General features: G+C 42.5%; 1 protein-coding gene across 1 annotated transcript in view; it reads left to right on the top strand.

Annotated features, from left to right (window-relative positions):
- The window catches only part of SDK1 (sidekick cell adhesion molecule 1), a 423,082-nt gene that overhangs the window by 378,452 nt on the left and 25,809 nt on the right, over positions 1-18,821 (top strand). The window contains exons 36-40 of the mRNA XM_061356969.1: positions 9,947-10,062; positions 11,481-11,667; positions 12,450-12,587; positions 15,671-15,832; positions 17,004-17,129. Coding sequence (XP_061212953.1) covers positions 9,947-10,062; positions 11,481-11,667; positions 12,450-12,587; positions 15,671-15,832; positions 17,004-17,129 — 729 coding nt within the window. The remainder of the gene's footprint in view (positions 1-9,946; positions 10,063-11,480; positions 11,668-12,449; positions 12,588-15,670; positions 15,833-17,003; positions 17,130-18,821) is intronic.

Genomic DNA, 18,821 nt, shown 5'->3' with positions numbered 1-18,821 from the left:
CCTTGCTCCGGGTGTGACACTGGGTTTTCATGCTGTCTGCAGTGTCTGTCTTCCTAAGGAAGGAGAACTTCTCATCTGAGCTCAGAGTTAAAGATCCCAGCCGTGTTCTTCACCTCTCTTTAGTGTGCTAAAAGAGAGAGTAAAGTCAGACAGAGCAGGAAAGGAAAAGCACAGGAAGGTGAAGAAGGAAAAGAAATGGTGAGCCATTTCCTGTTTGGACTGGGGAAGAAACTTCTTCAGTTTTTCTTGCATTAATGGAAACCATTACACCTGTATGCCAATAGCATTCCATTTCTCAGCCACTGGGTACATCTCATCAGTATTTCTTGGTGGATTTTAAATTCGTCCAGACTCCCTCTATAGCTGGTTTCCACTTGGGGCTTGTCTGCAGCAAATCCAGTTTGGATTTGTTGTTCCCATCAATGCAGCAACACTGGTTGTAATAGCAGTATAGATAGCACTCAGCTGCATTATCTAATCCCACAGGGCTGTGACAGGAGAGTAAAAAATAACTAAAAAATAACTAAAATGTGCCTACATTAGAGCATTAGTCATTCCTTCTGTGTTACTGGTATTGCTGCAATGCCAGGGAATTCTGGATATGAATTCTCTATATAAACCTTGCTCCCTTTCCTATTCAAATTGGCTTTTTTTTTTTAAGGCTACTTTTGCATTCTTAATCTGTTTACAGATAAGCACAAAGGTTTCATAATTAAACTTCCAAATGTGGTAGCTTAGCTCAGTAGCTGCTCTTACAATGGTAAGGCAGAAAGTAACTGTGCCAGTGTGAGTCTGTGGAAGAAGTGTCCTTAATGTCAATGTGTCAGAAAGGCATCCCTGCAGCTCTCTGGAGACTGAAATCTAATGTCAAGGCAGAAGGAAGCGAGGTCTGAGTTAGAGTAGTACTGCTGTCAAAGCAAGTTATTCTACCATATAGGAAAATGAATTTTAAGAGAATGCAGTGGAAAGCAGTGGCCAGATTGAGACACAGATTTGATGGGCTTATTTGACATCTTTAATTCTCCATTGATGATCCAGAAGCTCCCTAAAATGATTTGCAATGTTTTCATGCTGCAAGTAAAAGCCGAATGCGTGCTTCATTAACAGCTCATTAAGTTGTTCATATTGGTCATAAGCAGTCTTTGGTACAGCAGAATGCTTTATACAGTGCGGCAGCTCCTGCTTAGCCCTGGTGTAATTGCCTCTCTTTATCACGTCTCAATGTAGGAGACATGTTTCTGTCCAAGCAAAAATATCATCAGTTTTTGATCAACTGCATGTGCTTATATCTCTGTCACTCCTATTGCTGGTGAGGGTAGCATTAGGCTGCAATTGCCATGCAACGTTTTGCTCAGGTGATGAACTTCCATCTCGCAAAGCCAACAATTTGATGTCAGTTGTTAGTACTGACTGTAACCCAAGACAGACAGACAGTTTTTCTGCACTCAAATTCATCATCAGGACTCCTGTATTTGTTCTGTAGTAGGTGCAAGCAGCAGTGGGAGCGGTAGGATAAATTAGCTGTTCTGCTGCAGTGTTATATAGCCTGTGAAGAACTGAGTGCAGGGACATCCCTGCACAGTGCACAGAGGGTGGAGGAAGGAGAAACCTAATCATGTATGCAAAGCTGTATTGAACTAACAGCAGAGCTACTCCATTAAAAGCAAAGGAATTAACCTTCCTTTCAAAGATATGAGTAATCAGTAGTAAAGTAAGACAAACCATAAATTGCACTAGTAAAGAAGTAGGGAAGTCCCTGGCTGATAACTCATATTCAAGGACACGCAGGCTGGAGCTTGAGTATTTTTGACTAAAGGGTTATATCTGCAGCCAAATTTCTATTGCCTCTAATTGTGCAGCCCTGCTCTGCTTGGTTTCAGTCATCCTGTGACATGCGAGCAAAATGTTGTAAGTATTTTCATACAGGTCTCAACTCCTGTGGCTTTGCCTCCTCTGTACAGCTTTGCTGTGAAGCCAGCTGTAGAGAAAACACAGTTGGTTTTCTTTTCTGACATCTGTTTGCTGTGTCTGTCGTCAATCATGGAACTGGCGACTTCCTGCTTGTCCATTTTTTGTCTATTTTTCTATTTTTTTAATTTTTTATATTTTTTCTGGTTTATTCCCCCCCCCCCCTTTTTTTTTTTTTTTTGTGAACAGGCTGAGAAAGTTGGGGCTGTTCAGCCTGGAGAAGAGAAGGATGCATAGACCTCATAGCAGACTTCCAGTATCTGAAAAGGGCATATAGGGATGCTGGGGAGGGAATCTTCATTAGGGACTGTAGTGACAGGACAAGGGGTAATGGGTTAAAACTTAAACAGGGGAAGTTTAGATTGGATATAAGGAAGAAGTTCTTTACTGTGAGGGTGGTGAGGCACTGGAATGGGTTGCCCAAGGAAGTTGTGAATGCTCCATCCCTCCATTCAAGGCCAGCTGGACAGAGCCTTGGGTGCCATGGTTTAGTGTGAGGTGTCCCTGCCCATGGCAGGGGGGTTGGAACCGAATGATTTTAAGGTCCTTTCCAGCCCTAACTGTTCTGTGATTCTATAATTCTGTTGTAGACAGTTGCCTTTTTTTGTAATGAAAGAATGAATTAGCAATATCCTAAAATATTTTGGCTGCAGCAGTTTGGACACAGAGATGATGTTGGGTTGTGGAACCACAGTTTTGAACTCAGGGATGCTATGTCTGCAAAATAAACCAAGAAAGAGAAAACTCACTCAGAGTTGAGAAAATGTAAATGAAATCTCTCTCATGAGCAAAGATCACAGCCCTCCATGAGCTCCCCATTGCAAACTGTAAATCCTAAATGAATCCCTCATGGGGGTGAGCTCCCAAACTTGCGTTAAAGCCACAGCAAAAGGTTCTCACAGTGGCAGATCTCACCTGCTCGGTTGGACTTTTTTCTAATACAGCTTTTAACATTTGGTCTGTGGCAAACCCAGTGGAGATTCACCCTAATTATTCTATGTGTTCTCTTGGCTTTAGTGGATCATAAGGAGCTGTTGGTGCTTTTAAGGCTTTAGTAGGTGCTGTCATTACAGTTAGTGAACATTAAGTGGGCGCTTTTGTTTGCTGGCTTGTGGTATTGTGATATTAGAGTGTGGGATTAATAAATGACTGTGAGTGGGACATGGCTATGAATGGAGGAGGAGGAGTCTTGGGAACCAGAGAGCCTGGTAATTCTGCCTTTGCCTAATGGCTAGACATTTCAAAGAGAGAGCAGGATGTTCCCACCTGCTGTTCCTACTCCTCCCAGTGCTCCTGAAAGAGGATCAGGCCAGAGTATCAAACATTCAGTTCTTCACCACCCCTTGCACCCTTGAACAACCTTCAGTACATAATGGGGGGTGAATCCTGCATTCCTCAGAGCTGGCACTGCTCTCACACACTGGCTTAGGTCTACTAGCTTTAGCAGACCTAACCCTCATTTGCATTTATGTAAGTGAAAGGGGACTTTAGCTTGTAGGTTTATGCCTGTGTGTTTGTTTGTGCATACCTAATACTTGTCAGACTCTTGCTGTTCCTGCTCATGGGTCCGTCTCTGCTGACTGATGGGCTGCCTCCCCGTCTGTGATCATATCCTTGTTGACACAAAAGAAACAGAGGAAAATACTCCTTATATTATTTATCCCCTTCCTGGTTTAGCTACCTGTATGCTGTTTCCAGAAGCAGTCTGACAGTTCTGTAAGGGCTTTACTTTTGGGCCAACAGCTCTCAATCCCTTGATGGATAATTTCAGTATGCAGTGTGATAGCCTATTTTAGGTTTATATTAGCTAAGTAGAACTGTGAGCTTCAGCAAAAGAAAAGGGTGTAGGTTTTGCTTGAAAGCTGTAACTGTTTCACAGTACTGCTCCATGAGATTTCTCTCCTTTGTATGCATGGTAATGCAGTCACAGTAACTTCACATCATGTCTGTCCCCTGAAAATCCTGGATTGCACATGAATTGGAAAATCTGAACCTCACATTAAAAGATTAGCAATCACAGCAACTGTGATTTCACCAATGCTGGAAGAGACAGTGAGGGACAGGATGAGAGTTACTTCTGCTTCAGTCACTTGCCAGTTTATGAAGGTTCTTCATGAATAAGTCATATCCATGGAGGTTTCCTGAGCCTTCTCAGTTCAAAAAAATGGCATTGGCAGATAACCTCCTGGAGCCTGTGTCCATGGAAAGGATACTCCATTTCTAGACCTTGTGTCATTTCGGTGTTTTCCATTATGTGTGGTTAATGTCATCTCTCCCTCCTTCCTCCCTCCACCCCCACATCCTTTTCATGTCTGCAGATGCTGAAGACAGGCCTAGCCAATATTGGGAAGCTTCCCAGTACTAAGCAGAGAAGCCGGGGATGTTACATTTGGGTATCATTTGCAGCTGCTTTTATTTATGCTTTTTCATGACTTCAATACCCTTAGAATTTTGATGTGCCAGAATGCAGCTAAATTACCAAGTGTAGCATACAGGGAGGGGACCAAGTGTTTGCCTACCCAAATAATATGGCACAGAGTAAAGCAATTGTGGGTGTGCTAGACTCCCAAATTTTCCATCCTGACAGCTGTTTTCCTCCTCTCCACCCCTTCTTGTCCACCAAGGTAGGTTTGCCTGTTTGCCTTTCTATTTTGCATCGGTTAGGTTGTGTTCCCTCTTCATTAGTGTTCGTGATGGTGAGAAAGATGTTGTTCCAGTTAGTCTTGTATTGACTTCCATTGGTCTCTTGTACACTAGGAAATGTTTCAGTTTCTCTGATAATCATGTAAATCAACACATCTATCAACAGCCCTAAAAAAGGGTTATTTCCTACTAAAACCTGGCTTATCCAGCTGCTTTAACCTCCTCTGTGCCCAGTAGAAGGTGGGGGAGACCATATCACTCCTTTCCTGAGACTCATTTCAGGTCACAGGGTGACACAGGGCTGGCAAAGTTAGTAACTGGGTTAATAATTATATGACCTAATAATACCAGGTTTTGGTGCCAAACTGTCATGCCTGAATATAAGGGTAGGAGCACTCGAGTCTAATATTAACAAATGGAGTTGTGTTGAGGGAGTTAAGATCCTTTATATACGGCTCTGCTTGTCTTACTGCCTCTGAAATACAAAGTAACCCCAGAAAGTGCAGTCTTTGGAAAAAGCACATACTTACATCACAAAACATAGCCTAGCCTAAACCAGCCAGAAAATGGTGGGAAACATTCTAAAGATAGCTTGTGCTGCTTTGTCACAGCGGAAAGCTGCTTCGCAGTAGCTGTTTCTAAAGCACAATTAACTAATTGTTATTGAACTAATCAGCATCACTCACGCAGCATTCCTTATGGCAGAGGTACTGCTGCACAGGGGAAGTGTGCCTCACTCCCACCTCTCTTTCCCAGCTACTGCAAAAAAACGGCCAATAAACACTGAACATGTTTCTCTCATGCTGCTTTTCCATCGTGGAAGGAGTGACTGCAGACATCTGCAGATACACCTTTTTGTTCTTTCCTGGGAGGTGTCATCTTTGCATTCCTTCTCTAAACCCATGCTGCAAGGAAGCCCCTTGCATTTTGCTTTGCCCATTCTGCAGATCAAGTCTTGCTGTTTTATCTTGTGTCCTTGTGTTTGTTATGTTGTGTTTGGCTTTTAAAATCCACTTAACTGTTGCTTGCCTACTCCATAACTTGAGGGCAGTGGCTTCAGCAGAAGAAACGATCTGTTCTCCATGCCACTGGGGACATAAGTTCAATAAGATGAGGATGGAATAGGCTAAACATTTGAATAATAATAATATGGGGGTTATTTTAAGAGCTGTTAAAATAGGGGACTGCTGGCAGAGTTTGTGTGGGGGTGGCCGGGGAATCCGGAGAGAGATGGAGATTACACCAACATCTGAGCAGCAGAGCTGATCCTGATGTGACACAGGAGGATGGATGTCTGAGCCCTTTCCAAATGCTTTCCACCTCTGTTTTCCATGACTGTGTGTCCCAGGAATCAGTGTGTAAACTTCAGAGGTGCTGCATATGCAAACTTTGTCAGCACATGCTAAACTGAATATTGCTGCATCTTCTCTCTTCTGTTGTTACTAGGTAGATAAGATTGCAGCTGGGATGTCAGAACCACCCCTCCGTTATAATGTGTAGACATACAGATTAGAAGCTTTTTAGGCCTGGAGCTGTGTCTTTGTTCTGTGTTTATGCAACACATTGCACAATGAGATTCTGGCCTCTAGGTGCTAACACCAAAATGCAAATATATTGATTACTAGGGAATAAAAGCAGGCATGTTCACAAAGGCATGCTTTGATAAACTAGGGAGGAAGTGCTTGCTAGACAGAAAAGGATCAGAGGCCTTTACAAAACTGAAACTTGCTTGGGATTGTTTGGAACTGTGGGATCAAGCTGATGCACAGAAAATCCTCAGTGTCTTTTCACTGCATTTTTCTCCTCATTTTTCTTTGCCTGCATGTTTATTTAAACGGCATGAGTGTCAGGGAATCTTGTCCCAGTCTTGTCTGTGAATTTCCTGACATAATACTGGCATTACAGAAGCAATTAGAAAATCAGTAGAGGAGAAATCTTTTCCTACCTGGCAATTGGAGCAGATGTAAGGGCAGCAAGGAATGCTTCATAAAAACCGTTACCGAGTATACCAAATGAATCACAAGGATTTGTAGCCTACCTGTGCTACAGAGCATCGTGGCAACTGTCACTGAGAAAAGGAATGGTAGTTTTGTATTGATGAAAAGCTCTGGGTGACAGAGAGCAAATATCCCAAGGAAGCAGTGAGAAAAAGTTAAGGTGAACCTTCTGCAATGCACAGAGCTCTGTCACAGGCAGGCCACTGGGGATTTTAAGCACCTTCTCTTTAAAGGTTATAAGCATTTGCAAGCTCAAATTGACTGCAGTGTGAGCAGAGGCTGTTCAGCACGACTGGAAAATGAGGGCAGTGATATGTTTAAATGTGAACTTAGATGTGCAACTTTATTTATGGGCTCATCTTGACACTTGCTGCATTTCCCAATAGAGTTGTTTTTACTAGATTCTGCCAATCTCATCCCAGTCCATAGTTATTGTTATTTTTTTTTTTTCCTAATTACTATACAACCTGCTCAGCCTTTCTCCTTATGGTTTTGGCTGAGAAAGTGTTTCAAGGAGGCAGTCTCAAAGGTGAACTAAAATCAGACAAATATCTGCATGAAATTCCAAGGCAGGATACATGCACAGAATTAGACTTCATGGATACATACTTTTTGTATTTTCATGGGAGATGAAATGCTTTCCACCTGCCAAGAGCTGAGTTTGGACCCTCAGGGGTCTGTGTCACTCCTGCTATAGTTGATAATGTCACTAACAGCTAAAGCCGTGTGAGGTTAGCTTTAATCTTGATTTTTATGTTTTCATGCTTTCAACAGCCATGAAAAAACTCAGAGCTCAGTAATCTTGAACTGCATTCCTAGAAGGTAAAAGGCTTTTGAATTCACCTTTAAAATGCACTTGCTTTTTATTGGCACAGGCTGTCCATACATACAGTGAATGGTTTGGGTTTTCAAACAGGCAGAGGCCTTAGGGATGTGTTTCCTTCTTTTTAAAGTATTTCATTTTGCCCTTAATGTAATGTGCTGTCTGCACAGAGCCACATCGAGCATCAGCAGCACTGTTCTGCTGTCCTTCTGTCAGCAAGAAGTCTGTGCTTAGAAGAGGAGGTACACATCATCCTTTGAAAGTTGAGCAGAGGGACAGACACACAGGGCACAAAACCAAACAATTTACATCTCATGGAGGATCTGGGGTAGTGAAAAGAAATGTCATTTTCAACACCAGCCTCTTTTTTCTTTCCTTCCCATCAAATTGTCTGCCACTGTGCCAGCAAAAGTGCAGCTCCAGAAGTGAGTGTGTCACTGCAGAGTGATCACTGGGAGGTTTTAACCATTGTGTTTCTCAGATGTGCTCCAAAAAGGGGTTGAGGAAACATGGTGTTTTTCTGGCAGCAGGTCACACACGCTGACTCTTCTAATGGTCACATCTCAGAAGCAGCAATTGTTGCAGGCTGGCACAGGGGATCCAAAGAAAAACACTATTAAAGATGCTGCTTTAGACCTGGGTATTGAGAACACTTTGAAGCTGTCAGCTGAGGACAGGCAGTAGTGTCACTACCATGAAAGAAAATACATTGCTAAAGTGGTCCATTTTCTTCTGCGATTGCACATATTCCTGTTTCCCTGAGCATGTCATCGTCTGCAAATCTCCACGATGCATTTTCAGGCTTGTACTGTGTGATCAGCTTGGCCTCACACTCTGATGTGTGCTGTGGAAGTCTCAAAATCTTGAGCTTTTTGGTCCTTGACAGGAGTACTGTTGCGCTGAACTTCCTGCGCTCCACCATGAAGCCCAGAAGACAGAGCCACAATTAAACGAGTGCACCCCTCTGAACAAGCTGTGTTTTACTGGTGGTCACCGACACCTCATGCAGTCACTATGTGCAGCTGAAAAAGAAACAACAAAAAATATTATAAACAAATAGTTTCAACTGAGCCCCGCAATAAAGGCTATTTTCAATTTTGCCGTTCACGTTTTAATTGTACAGCAATAATTTTGCAATTGAGTTGCCGATGGCAAACATGCAAAAGACATTAACTTTATTTATGTTTGGGATTATTAATGTGGCTGTTAAAATTCCTCCAGTTAGTTGTGATTGAATTGTTTTTTGTGCAATTCTGTCGTTTAATGGAGCGGTAAATAAGAATTTCTGATAATGAGCCCAAGCATCTGTCACAACAACCTGGCGCTGGTTATTAACATTTCCATTAACGGCAGGGTGGGCAGTGATAATATGGAAACCACACAGTTAGAACAAAATAAATAGTTGGTGTCAGGCTGAGTGGGTGTTAATTACTATTTTATTTTATAACTTGGGGGGAGGGAGTATTGGTAGAAAAGTGTGACTTATGAAGGTCATTCTCTCTAAAGAAGGAAGTCTCCAGAGGAATGGGTAACAAGGGCTATCTAACTCTAGCAGTGAATGTTTTATCACTTCTATTTATGGCCCATAAAGGGGCAGAGAAAAAAAGAGGAGCTTTCTCAGGTGGTCAGGGTGAAGGCTATGGCACCGTGAGCATACAGAAAGCAGTGTACCCTTCGCCCTGCCTTTCTTTCCCTACTTCGGGAATTTGAACAGGACACGCTTCAGCACCTTTTCTGTAAACAGAACATGTGCTGTTTTGTTGAGACCTGCCCGAGGCAGAGACAGCAGGTCGGGAGAACAGACTGTCCTTGCTAGCTGCTGGGGAAGAAAATCCACCTGCACTGAGCTGGAACCTGGCAAAGGGAAGGATGGTGTGACCCAGGTGCACTCTAAGATTAGTTTTCTGGCATAGCACAATGCAAGGAAGAAATATCATCAGGAGCCAAAGAGGGCCAGTATGTATGTGTGAACGTATAATCAAAAAAGAGCTAGCAAGTAGCAACTAAAAGTCATTTTGTCATTACATAAAATATTAATTGAATTGCTTAGCATCTGACTGGTTTGGGAGGTAATTTTGGACAGTATTTTGACCGTGAGTCTTGGACCCTTGCAAAGAGGCTGTTATAAAGACTTGCTGCTGAGAGGGTGGCCAGGCTGATGGTGGCAGGAGAGCTGCCTTGCTCCCAGTCGCTCCCAGCATTGCTGCCCAAGGCAAGCCCAAAATGATAGAATGAAGACAACATTCTCGTTTCTTTTTCAAACCTGCTGGCAGGATCAAGTTGGTTCAATGTCTAACCCAGCCTGTGTGGGAGCAACCACCTCTGGAGGCTTGGCTGCTCCTCAGTCCATGTGTGCTGAGACTTCCCTGTGATAGATACCTCCAGGGCTGACTCTCTTAGCTGACTTGCGGCATAAACAGAGCCCATCCTGAATCCTGCAAATGGGAAATTGCATCCTGAATATGAACTAGTTTTGCTTGTCACTATTAATTCTTTTGTCCTGCTTTCTCTCTAGCACCAGCGCTGGCCCCACAGAACATCCAAATAAACTCCCTTTCTGCAAGCCAGTTGGAGCTCACCTGGGACCCACCTCCGGCTGACAGCCAGAATGGGAACATCCAAGGCTACAAGGCAATCTCCCATTTCTCCTGGTTTCATTTATCTTGCTTGGTGTTGGTATTACTTGTAATTCGTAGAGCTATCTCACAGTTGCCCTCACTGCATAAGGCAAATTAAAACAGCATTCAGATTGTAGTACAGAAATGGCACTGAGTCCCAAAACAAAAAGAAAGAGAATGAGGGGGAGAGAAAAGAAGTGTGTTGCTTTTTGTGGAGAAGGAGAGCATGGGGAAACAGGGTATGCAGATAAGGAGGCAGCTTTACTTATGCAGGCAACATAGCTGCTCCGAAAAGCAACAGACATGAGAGCTAGAGGCAAGGAATGTATTGAAGAAAATTAACTGAGCTTTCTATCTATCAAATGTTGCAAGCCATTAGGAAAAGCAGAACTTTCTCTAAGCTAGAAGCCTGAGCCAGGTCAGATTTCGGAAGAATGATTTCATTTCCTTAACTTTAACAAAATTAAATCATAGTATTAATTGCATTTGGTTCATAGGAGACGAGTATGTTTCAGAGGCATGTTGTTCAGCTTCTCCAGCATGAGAATGGACCCTCAGAGAGTGGAAATGGGCAAGTCTACAAACACTTGAGCTTGGCTTTGGTTCAGTGTCTGGCTCTGCCTCACTCCATGAATTTAGGTCCATAAGCAAAGAAACACCAAGCCAATGTGAATAATCTGGCATCCCTTCTTGGCAGTAACAAGCATCCTTATATATCAATTCATGTTCTTTTCCTTTTGTACATATAGAGAGTTCTAACAGCCTGGCTTGTAGAGCCAAGGAGGAGTCTTGCCTTGGCTCATTCTCGCAACTTGCTGGCTTGCTTTGGCCTGTTGTAATGCTCTCACTGCCAGGCCTGTCCAATAAGTAGGGCTGGCACCTTTTTTTCCTCTTGGAAACAACTTCTCCAAAGCCTAATTTTATGGCATCAGGATAAAAATTACGTAAGGCGAGAATGGGAAAAAGTATCTCAAGAAACTTTAAGGAAAGTCTTTATTACCCTTGTCAAGAAGACATTTGCTTGGCTGTCCGTGACCACAAATGGTGAAACCATTGTGTGCATACAAAGGTGAATTATGGACCATCATAGCAGGATGCCAGTGCTGACAGGCAGCTAGCTTTTCAGGGAGAAATTAAAAACTGCCCTCTCATGCTGAATTCTGGCAGCTCATATCTGCTGTCATTAGGCCACATTCTTCAGCCTGTGCTCTATTTTTGAGTGATGTACTCAGCTATATCGTCACTGGACCACTTTGATGCTGGGAATTTGCCAAAGGAAGAGAAAAGACTGGGAACATAGTGAAAAGTGTTAGGATCCCATTTAGTGTAGGAGTCCAGAGCAAGACTGTGCCATCTTCCTCATCTTTTATAGCTGCAATGCCCAGGTATTTTCTCCATGTAGGATATACTGAAACATCTCTGTTTCAACAGATTTATTACTGGGAGAGTGACACCCAGAATGACACAGAGAAAGTGAAGGTCCTTTTCCTTCCGGAGACAACTGTCCGGCTCAAGAACCTGACCAGCCACACACGGTACATGGTCTGCATCTCCGCGTTCAATGCAGCCGGGGATGGCCCCAGAAGCAGCCCCTCACAGGGCAGGACACACCAGGCCGGTATGAGATCATTGTCTTGTCTCAAAGCACAGCCTTGGTGGTGACCAGCATGTAACTGGGCAATGGCTGAGGACATGGGTGGATGCAGGAGGGCACTGGTGTTCAGATTTAGCTTTCGGATGCGTCATTGCTCTGTAATGGTCGTGGAGGATTAAAAAGGATCAAATATGTGGATCGTGGGGGAAAGGGAGTGATGCAGGGGAAATAAATGGACTTCCATAAGGACCAGTCCCTTCACAAGCTGATCCAGAAAGCATCTATGGGTCTGTTTCTGGCCTCTGCTGTCACATCTGAAAATATGAAGGAACTTTATGTGTTTGCCCAGGCAGTCCTGTGAGAGAATTATCGTGCTTTTTGTCATTCCTCCTTTTTTAAAGCAGGATCAGCAGCCACCTAGTTGCACTGGGTTCTGTGTTGGATGTGGTGGTTCTGTGTTGGTTCCATGGTCGGAGTGTTCTAGGAGAGGATGAAGGTCATGCCCTTGTTGGTGGCAGTGGAGGTGTACACTTGGACTGTATGCTCACAAAGCACCCTTCTGAGGGTTGTTCCCTTCTGTGTCCTATCTTCTTGCTTGCTTTTGAGATTCAGCTTTGCATCTGGCTGCTGGGTGTTTTTAGGACACCTGGGTTTCTGACTGATTACCAGACATTGGAATACAATTGAAAAATCCCATTTTCAACTTGTTTCCTTTAGATTTAGGCTGGGCAAATAAACCAGTGTTTTATTATATATATCAGATTGACTATTTCTACTGCAGTTCATTCTGTCTGTAATCCTTTCAGCACCCAGTGCTCCCAGCTTCTTGACGTTCTCGGAGATCACTTGCACGACACTCAATGTGTCCTGGGGCGAGCCGACAGCAGCAAATGGAGTCCTGCAGGGTTATCGAGTAGTCTATGAGCCCTTGGCTCCCATCCAGGGTAAGACAGACCTCTGATCATACATATTCATGGGGAAATGACAGAAAAGTACTGTAGTAGCTTTTATCTCTGCCCAATTTCCTACTTACTCTCTGTCGTTTTCCAAGAGAAGCCAGGTGGCAGAGGGCAAGTAAAACAATTCCACTTCGGCCAAAACTGTTCAGCAAACTGTAATATTGTGGATTATAGGTATTTTTCTGTCCCCTCTCATTTTCTTGCACAAACTATATTCTGTGTGATTTGAAAAGTCAGTTTACAGCCATTGTTACCTGGTGCGGGCAAAGATGAAACTCAGCCTGAGAGTGCCCGATTGTCTCCCTCTGTTGCACTTTAAAATTGCTGACTAGGCTGCATCCCAGAATAATCAGTCAGACGCATTTGCCTTGCTTATCACATCATGTGTCACTTCTGTTATCACAAAGATTGCCAGGGCATCAAATGTGCTAGTCATCACTGGTACCTCTGCTGCTTTTAACGGTAGAATCATTGTGTGAGAGATTTAGTTGTGTCTATTTACATGGAATTTTCAAGCAGCACTTCTACCCCAGCACTAGATTTAAGCTAGACCACAACAATGTTGTGCCCACAAATGTTTCATTAATTTGCCAGAAAAACAACAGAGAAAGATTTGACAGTTTCTCTGAAAACAAAGGTAAATTCATTCCGAAGGAGAATTAGAAAAGATTGCAAAGTTTGTGGATGGTCTTATTAATATTTGTATATTCCTGGTAGATTGCCAATAGTTTAATAGGACGTCCGACTTTGGCAGTGTAACAGCAGGCAGAGTGATTTCAGCCATTGCCAAGCCATTTTAAACTTTTTTTCCAAAGAAATAAGGATATCAATCACTTGTATTTGCCTCTTCTGTAAGGAATAAAGATCTATATTTTCTGAATATCCATGTCTCATGCACTGAGAAAGTTATATTCAGGAATGAAAATGTAAGAATAAAAGTACTTTGAGCCTTTATGGCTGGCAGGTCTGAGCACAAAGAGCTAATGCAGAAAGCATTTCTAATTCTGACCAAGAAATGTATACAGAGTATACAGGAGATTCAGGATGTTTGGGCATTTCCTGCCTTTTATTCATTCCTACACAATGTTTAAGAATACATTTTCTCCCCTGAAAATATGGAAGTGTCAGATCATGTTTTCTCTGTATGTATTTGACTTAGCATCCTCAGAATCTTTGTTTTCTTTTCTTCTTTCCCCCACTTCTGCCTGTGCTATCTCTGTCTCTAGTTTGTCTTTCCTTCCCCTGTAGATTTCTGATATAAGCAAGGACATTATGGAGGGCTTTGCCTCATATTCTGAATTTTTGCCTAGATTTATTTCCCAGTTTCTATCCATTTGCTTTTGTGCCAACATTTTTCTTTCAACAAACATATTTATTCGCTGGCTATGGTAAGAAATCCCTCCCTTGGTGCCATCATTTTCCTCCTATAGTAAAGCCATGCTTCTTTATTTAGAGAGCAAGGTAGAGCCAAACTCATTTGAAGATAGAGCATGTAGTGAGGCTGACTAGGCAGATCATGCAGACCCCATGATCTCAGAGGGTCCTTGCAGCCCTAAGTCTTACATTCCTTTGTGCCAAGGCTACAGTGCAGCAACATGGATGGACCAGACCCTCCTGGAGCTTTTTTTCTGCATCTTTTGACTTCACACCCATTCATTATAATCAGCTGAGTGTCCTCACTGTGACATCTCCTGTCCTCCCATTCAGAAGCCACTGCTTAAAAGCTGCTCATTTTGCACAACTTTCTAAGAGGGATCTGTTTTTTAGCACAGCCTTCTCCCTGGTTGACCTTTTATTGTTTAAGCTTTACAGCTTTATGTTTTACACAATAACAGACAACAAAATTGCCCTGGAGCCTTTTTTAACAGTTCCTTTTTTGGGGAGAACATAACTTCAAAATGACAAATGCTTCCTGATTTGTCTTAGAGAAATGAAATAGTACACCTAGGGAAGGAGGGAGCACTTTTACTGCTTCCTTGTTATCCAAGGAAAGATTCCCTGAGTTATAAGTGGTATCTGGGAGAAAATTTTGAGCAGAAATTGCTTGGACATTATTCTTTATTTAACCAATAAAACTGAACTCATTGTTTCAATTTGCATAAAACAAGCATCTGGATTGAGAAATACCTTCCTTGTGCATTTTTCTGGAAACATAAACTAGCAAGCAGACTTCTCCAGTGCGAAAAACATTCTCCCTTTCCCATCTTCTTGGTTTGCAATGTGTTCTATACATCTGCAGAACTAGAAGTGCCAAAAGGACTCTGTGAAATCAAACTTTCTGTTTTGTTCATTTGATTTTATAAATCAAATTCTTTCCAGTAACTGACTTTTAGAAAATCTCAGTGTTTTCAAAGCACTCATTTCCACTCTGCCCTTTATGCAGCATTCAGAACCTAAATGTGAAACTAGCTATGAACTTTGATAAAGGAAACAGCACTGATTTTAGTTCATCCATGTAAGAAAACTTCTTGGAGAGTGAGAAGAGGGAAACACCCTGAGTCATGCCTTCAGGCTTGTCCGAGCTAATAGTGCTTTGACTGCATCCTCTATTACAGTGGCATTCACACCCACAAATTATCTGTGAGATACACATCCTTCATTTTGCATTCAGTTGGCAATGTTGGAAATGACAGGAGGAGATGGATGGGAAAAAACCTGGCCCTTGTTTCCTCCTTCAGGCAATGTTGCAGGTTACTTGGCAAAGAAGCAGTGGAGAACTGCTTGCTTAGGAAGCTATCTACAACACGCAGTCCTCTTCGTTTACCTCCTCCTTTCTTCCCAGAGTAATTAGTGAAGTTGCATATAGTCTCTTGGTAATTTCCCAGTTGTGTTGTAAGGTTTTTTTCTTGTCAGTACCCACTTATCAAGCTTAAACTCTAATTATACTTATCAGTGCTGAAAATTGGCTATTATCACTACTTAAACTTCTGCTAATTGTAAGAAATACTTTCTTAGCAAACTGTTAGATAATTTTACTTACCATCTAGATGTAATAAGCTCCACTTGATTTCTTTTTTTTTTTGCATTGCAACCTTCTCTTATGTTTTTTATCTGCATGGCTGTTCCAGGGGTAAGTAAGGTAGTGACTGTGGACATAAAAGGGAACTGGCAACGCTGGTTGAAGGTCCGAGATCTCACCAAAGGTATGACCTATTTATTCAAAGTGCAAGCCCGAACCATCGCCTATGGACCTGAGCTGCAAGCCAACATTACAGCTGGGCCAGCAGAAGGTAAGTGGAACAATAAAAGCATCAGTTATACAAAGATGGTCCAACAGTGGGGAATAGTGCAATCAGGGCTTCACATAAATTTCCAAGCCAAGGAGAAGTTGAGTCACAGGAGCTCAGGACATGATTCAGTGGGTTTTGCAACTGCCCATAAAAAACATGCTTCCCTTTTTCCTGAAATCAAGAAGTCTTCTGTGAATAAACAAAACAGTGTGAATAAATCATAATGCAAATGGGCTAGCCAGGGATTTCCAAGCTGCAGCCTGACAGCACAGCACATAATTCTGACTGTCCTGCTCTGTGGTGGAGTCAAACTGGAATAACTGAAACCAGCAGAGGTTCCTGGATACAAAGCCAGAAAGAATTTACAATTATTCTTTCCTGACTCTGGCTTATGCAGATGGAGAAGTCTGCAAATTTCCTGATATGTTCAGAGAACAGCAACATTCCCCTCTTGGTTCAATGTCTGTATAAAAGAGTTGGTTTTCTTATTTGGTCAGTGATTTTGATAAGCAGATAATCTAACAAGGTAGATGCCCTCCAGTGATACCAGCCTGTCCAGTAAATCACAGAGCATCAGTGCAGTGGTCACATTTCTGATTTTCCAGCTCAGGGAAGTATTTGCTTCCTCCATGAGAGCCACGTGTGGCAGTTCCACCTTTCTGGGTGCAAGCAAGATTCCGTTTTATCACAGTACCCTCTGTAGCTGTGATTTGGGACAGCAGCACTGTGGATCCACAGTTTAACTCTCATGCCCCACCACAGATAGGATAAAGTGGGAATCCTCTTTAATGTGGCCATGGCATCTTCCCAAGTGAATGGGCAGGCAGCTGTCCTCACAAACCTCTCCCTGAAACTTGGAAGCTGGGTTCACCTCTAAAGGCAGAAATAGCAGTGGCAATGTGCAACCCCTGCTGATATGCTAATGGTTAAATGAGAGTGTTTTCTTCTATTCTTAACACAGGTACCTGTAAAACCCAGCCATTGATCTACAACTGCTGGTACTAGAACTAGTGGAAAAAATCAGGTCAATACCCACTGAGCTGGTTCAAGGTGCCTATATGTTGACCAGTACTGCTAGGCAGTTTTTTTCCCCTGTATCAATGGAAGAAATTAATACTGCAATCTGTCTCTGATACCACCACCATTTGCTATTCTTTTTTTCATCCTTCAGGGTCTCCTGGCTCCCCTCAGGAAATTCTGGTGACAAAATCTGCTTCTGGGCTGACACTACAATGGACTGAGGGAGATTCAGGAGAAAAACCTACAACTGGCTACATTATAGAGGCACGACCCTCAGGTAAGACATGGGAAACACAGAGAGCTTGGTGCCATGAGTTCCCTTCCTTCAGTCAACGCTGAAAGCATCCTGCAGTGGAGAGATTGTTTGTCATCCCAGTAAGGCAGTGGGATTTTGTGAGAGAATTTTTTGAGCCAATATTAAACTATTGCTGGTTTATTATGTAGTTTATCAGATTTTTCATCTGCTTAGGAGTAGTCACAGAAAATTACCCTGAATAGTCTGGCTTTCGCTGTGCTACATCACTGGTAAATTATCCAGCTGATGAGCTAATATAGTTAATAATTAAAACCCACTTAAATGCTTACAGCATCTTTCATGTACAAGGACTAATAAGTACTTGCAAGCTGTATTTTGAGGACCAAAGCTAAAAGTCTGTCCTCTTCTGCAGCAGAACACAACAGTTAATAGCTGTTTTACTGTTAAGACTAGGGCCAGGACTTCAGCAGCGCATACACACTGGTTTCCCCATTTGTTCTGCAGGGAGGTCATTAGCAGGGGGAAAGGAATCCCCTCGTCACCACAGTTTTTCTTAGCACTTTCCCAGAGCAACTTTGCTTCTGGGATATGATTTTACTGAAGCTGCTCTCTTGCTTTTTCCAGAATATTTCTCCAGTTGGACAAAGTCCTTTTAAAAGCAAGGTTTTACTCCAGCCTCTTCCAGCTTTGTACCTGTTGCAAATTGAATTAAGTGCACACTTTCTGCTAACCAAGTCATTAAGGAAAGCTGGTGAATGGCTGCCAGACCCCAGTGTAATCTCACTTGCTAATTTCCATTCCACTCTGACAGTGGATGTTGGTAACCATTCACCAAGTGCAGTTTTCCAGCTGATGATGCATCTACCAGATACTTGTTTCACATAGGCTGTATTTGAATGTCATGGTGTCAAAAGCTTTGCTGAAGTCAGGATAGATGATGTCTGCTCTTTCTCCTCTATTGACGAGGTCTGCTACCCTGTCACAGAGGGAAATTAGACATGATTTATACTTGACATATCCTTGTTGGCTGCTTGTTCTTTCCTCTTTTACTTCTAGGTGCTTGCACGTTGCTTGATTATGTATTGGTTAAGTGAGTACTTACCTATTTGACTATATAAAAGATCCTGTTTCTTGTCTGTGTCTCGAATGTAAAGTTGCATTTAAAACCAATGGTTTTAATTATACTCAAACAGACCAGTAACAAAATTATGGCCTGCGTTTCTGTGGTCATCACTGAAAATGCAGCTTTCCATACCTGCATCTGATAGAATTTGCTCTGTAGTGAGGTTCTGCCATGACCCTAAAATTTCTTCCTTATTTCTGTCATTTAACTTGAGGAGTGTTTTCAAAACAAAGTCAAGGAAAATGGGTACCTTCTCAAAGCACTGGAGTTTCCCAGAGCACTCAAGATTACTTTTCTATTTAATTAGAGGCATGATACTGCTGTGCTTCTATTTCTTTTACATCAGTTTATTGATTTCTGCCCTTACTTCTTCATAGGTAGAATATACTCTGTCTTATTTGAACAGCATTGTTTAGATAGCAAGTTAAACCAAAGCTGTACACTGAAGCTCACTCACTAGCTTGATTTCCCCAAGCAGGACTTTCTGAGTACAAGTATTTTAGAGGGAAACCTGCAGCCCGTGTACACATTGTCTGCAAGGTGGAAATACAGCTCATATGGCTGGTGACATTGCAGTGGTGACATTGATG

Source organism: Neopsephotus bourkii, unplaced genomic scaffold (genome assembly GCF_033783945.1).
Source record: "Neopsephotus bourkii isolate Nb327-2 ecotype Australia unplaced genomic scaffold, CSIRO-AGI_Nbou_v1 NB_882, whole genome shotgun sequence".
Classification (NCBI taxonomy): Eukaryota; Metazoa; Chordata; class Aves; order Psittaciformes; family Psittacidae; genus Neopsephotus; species Neopsephotus bourkii.
Note: the sequence above shows the minus strand (reverse complement) of the source record. Positions and strands in the feature narration are given on the sequence as shown.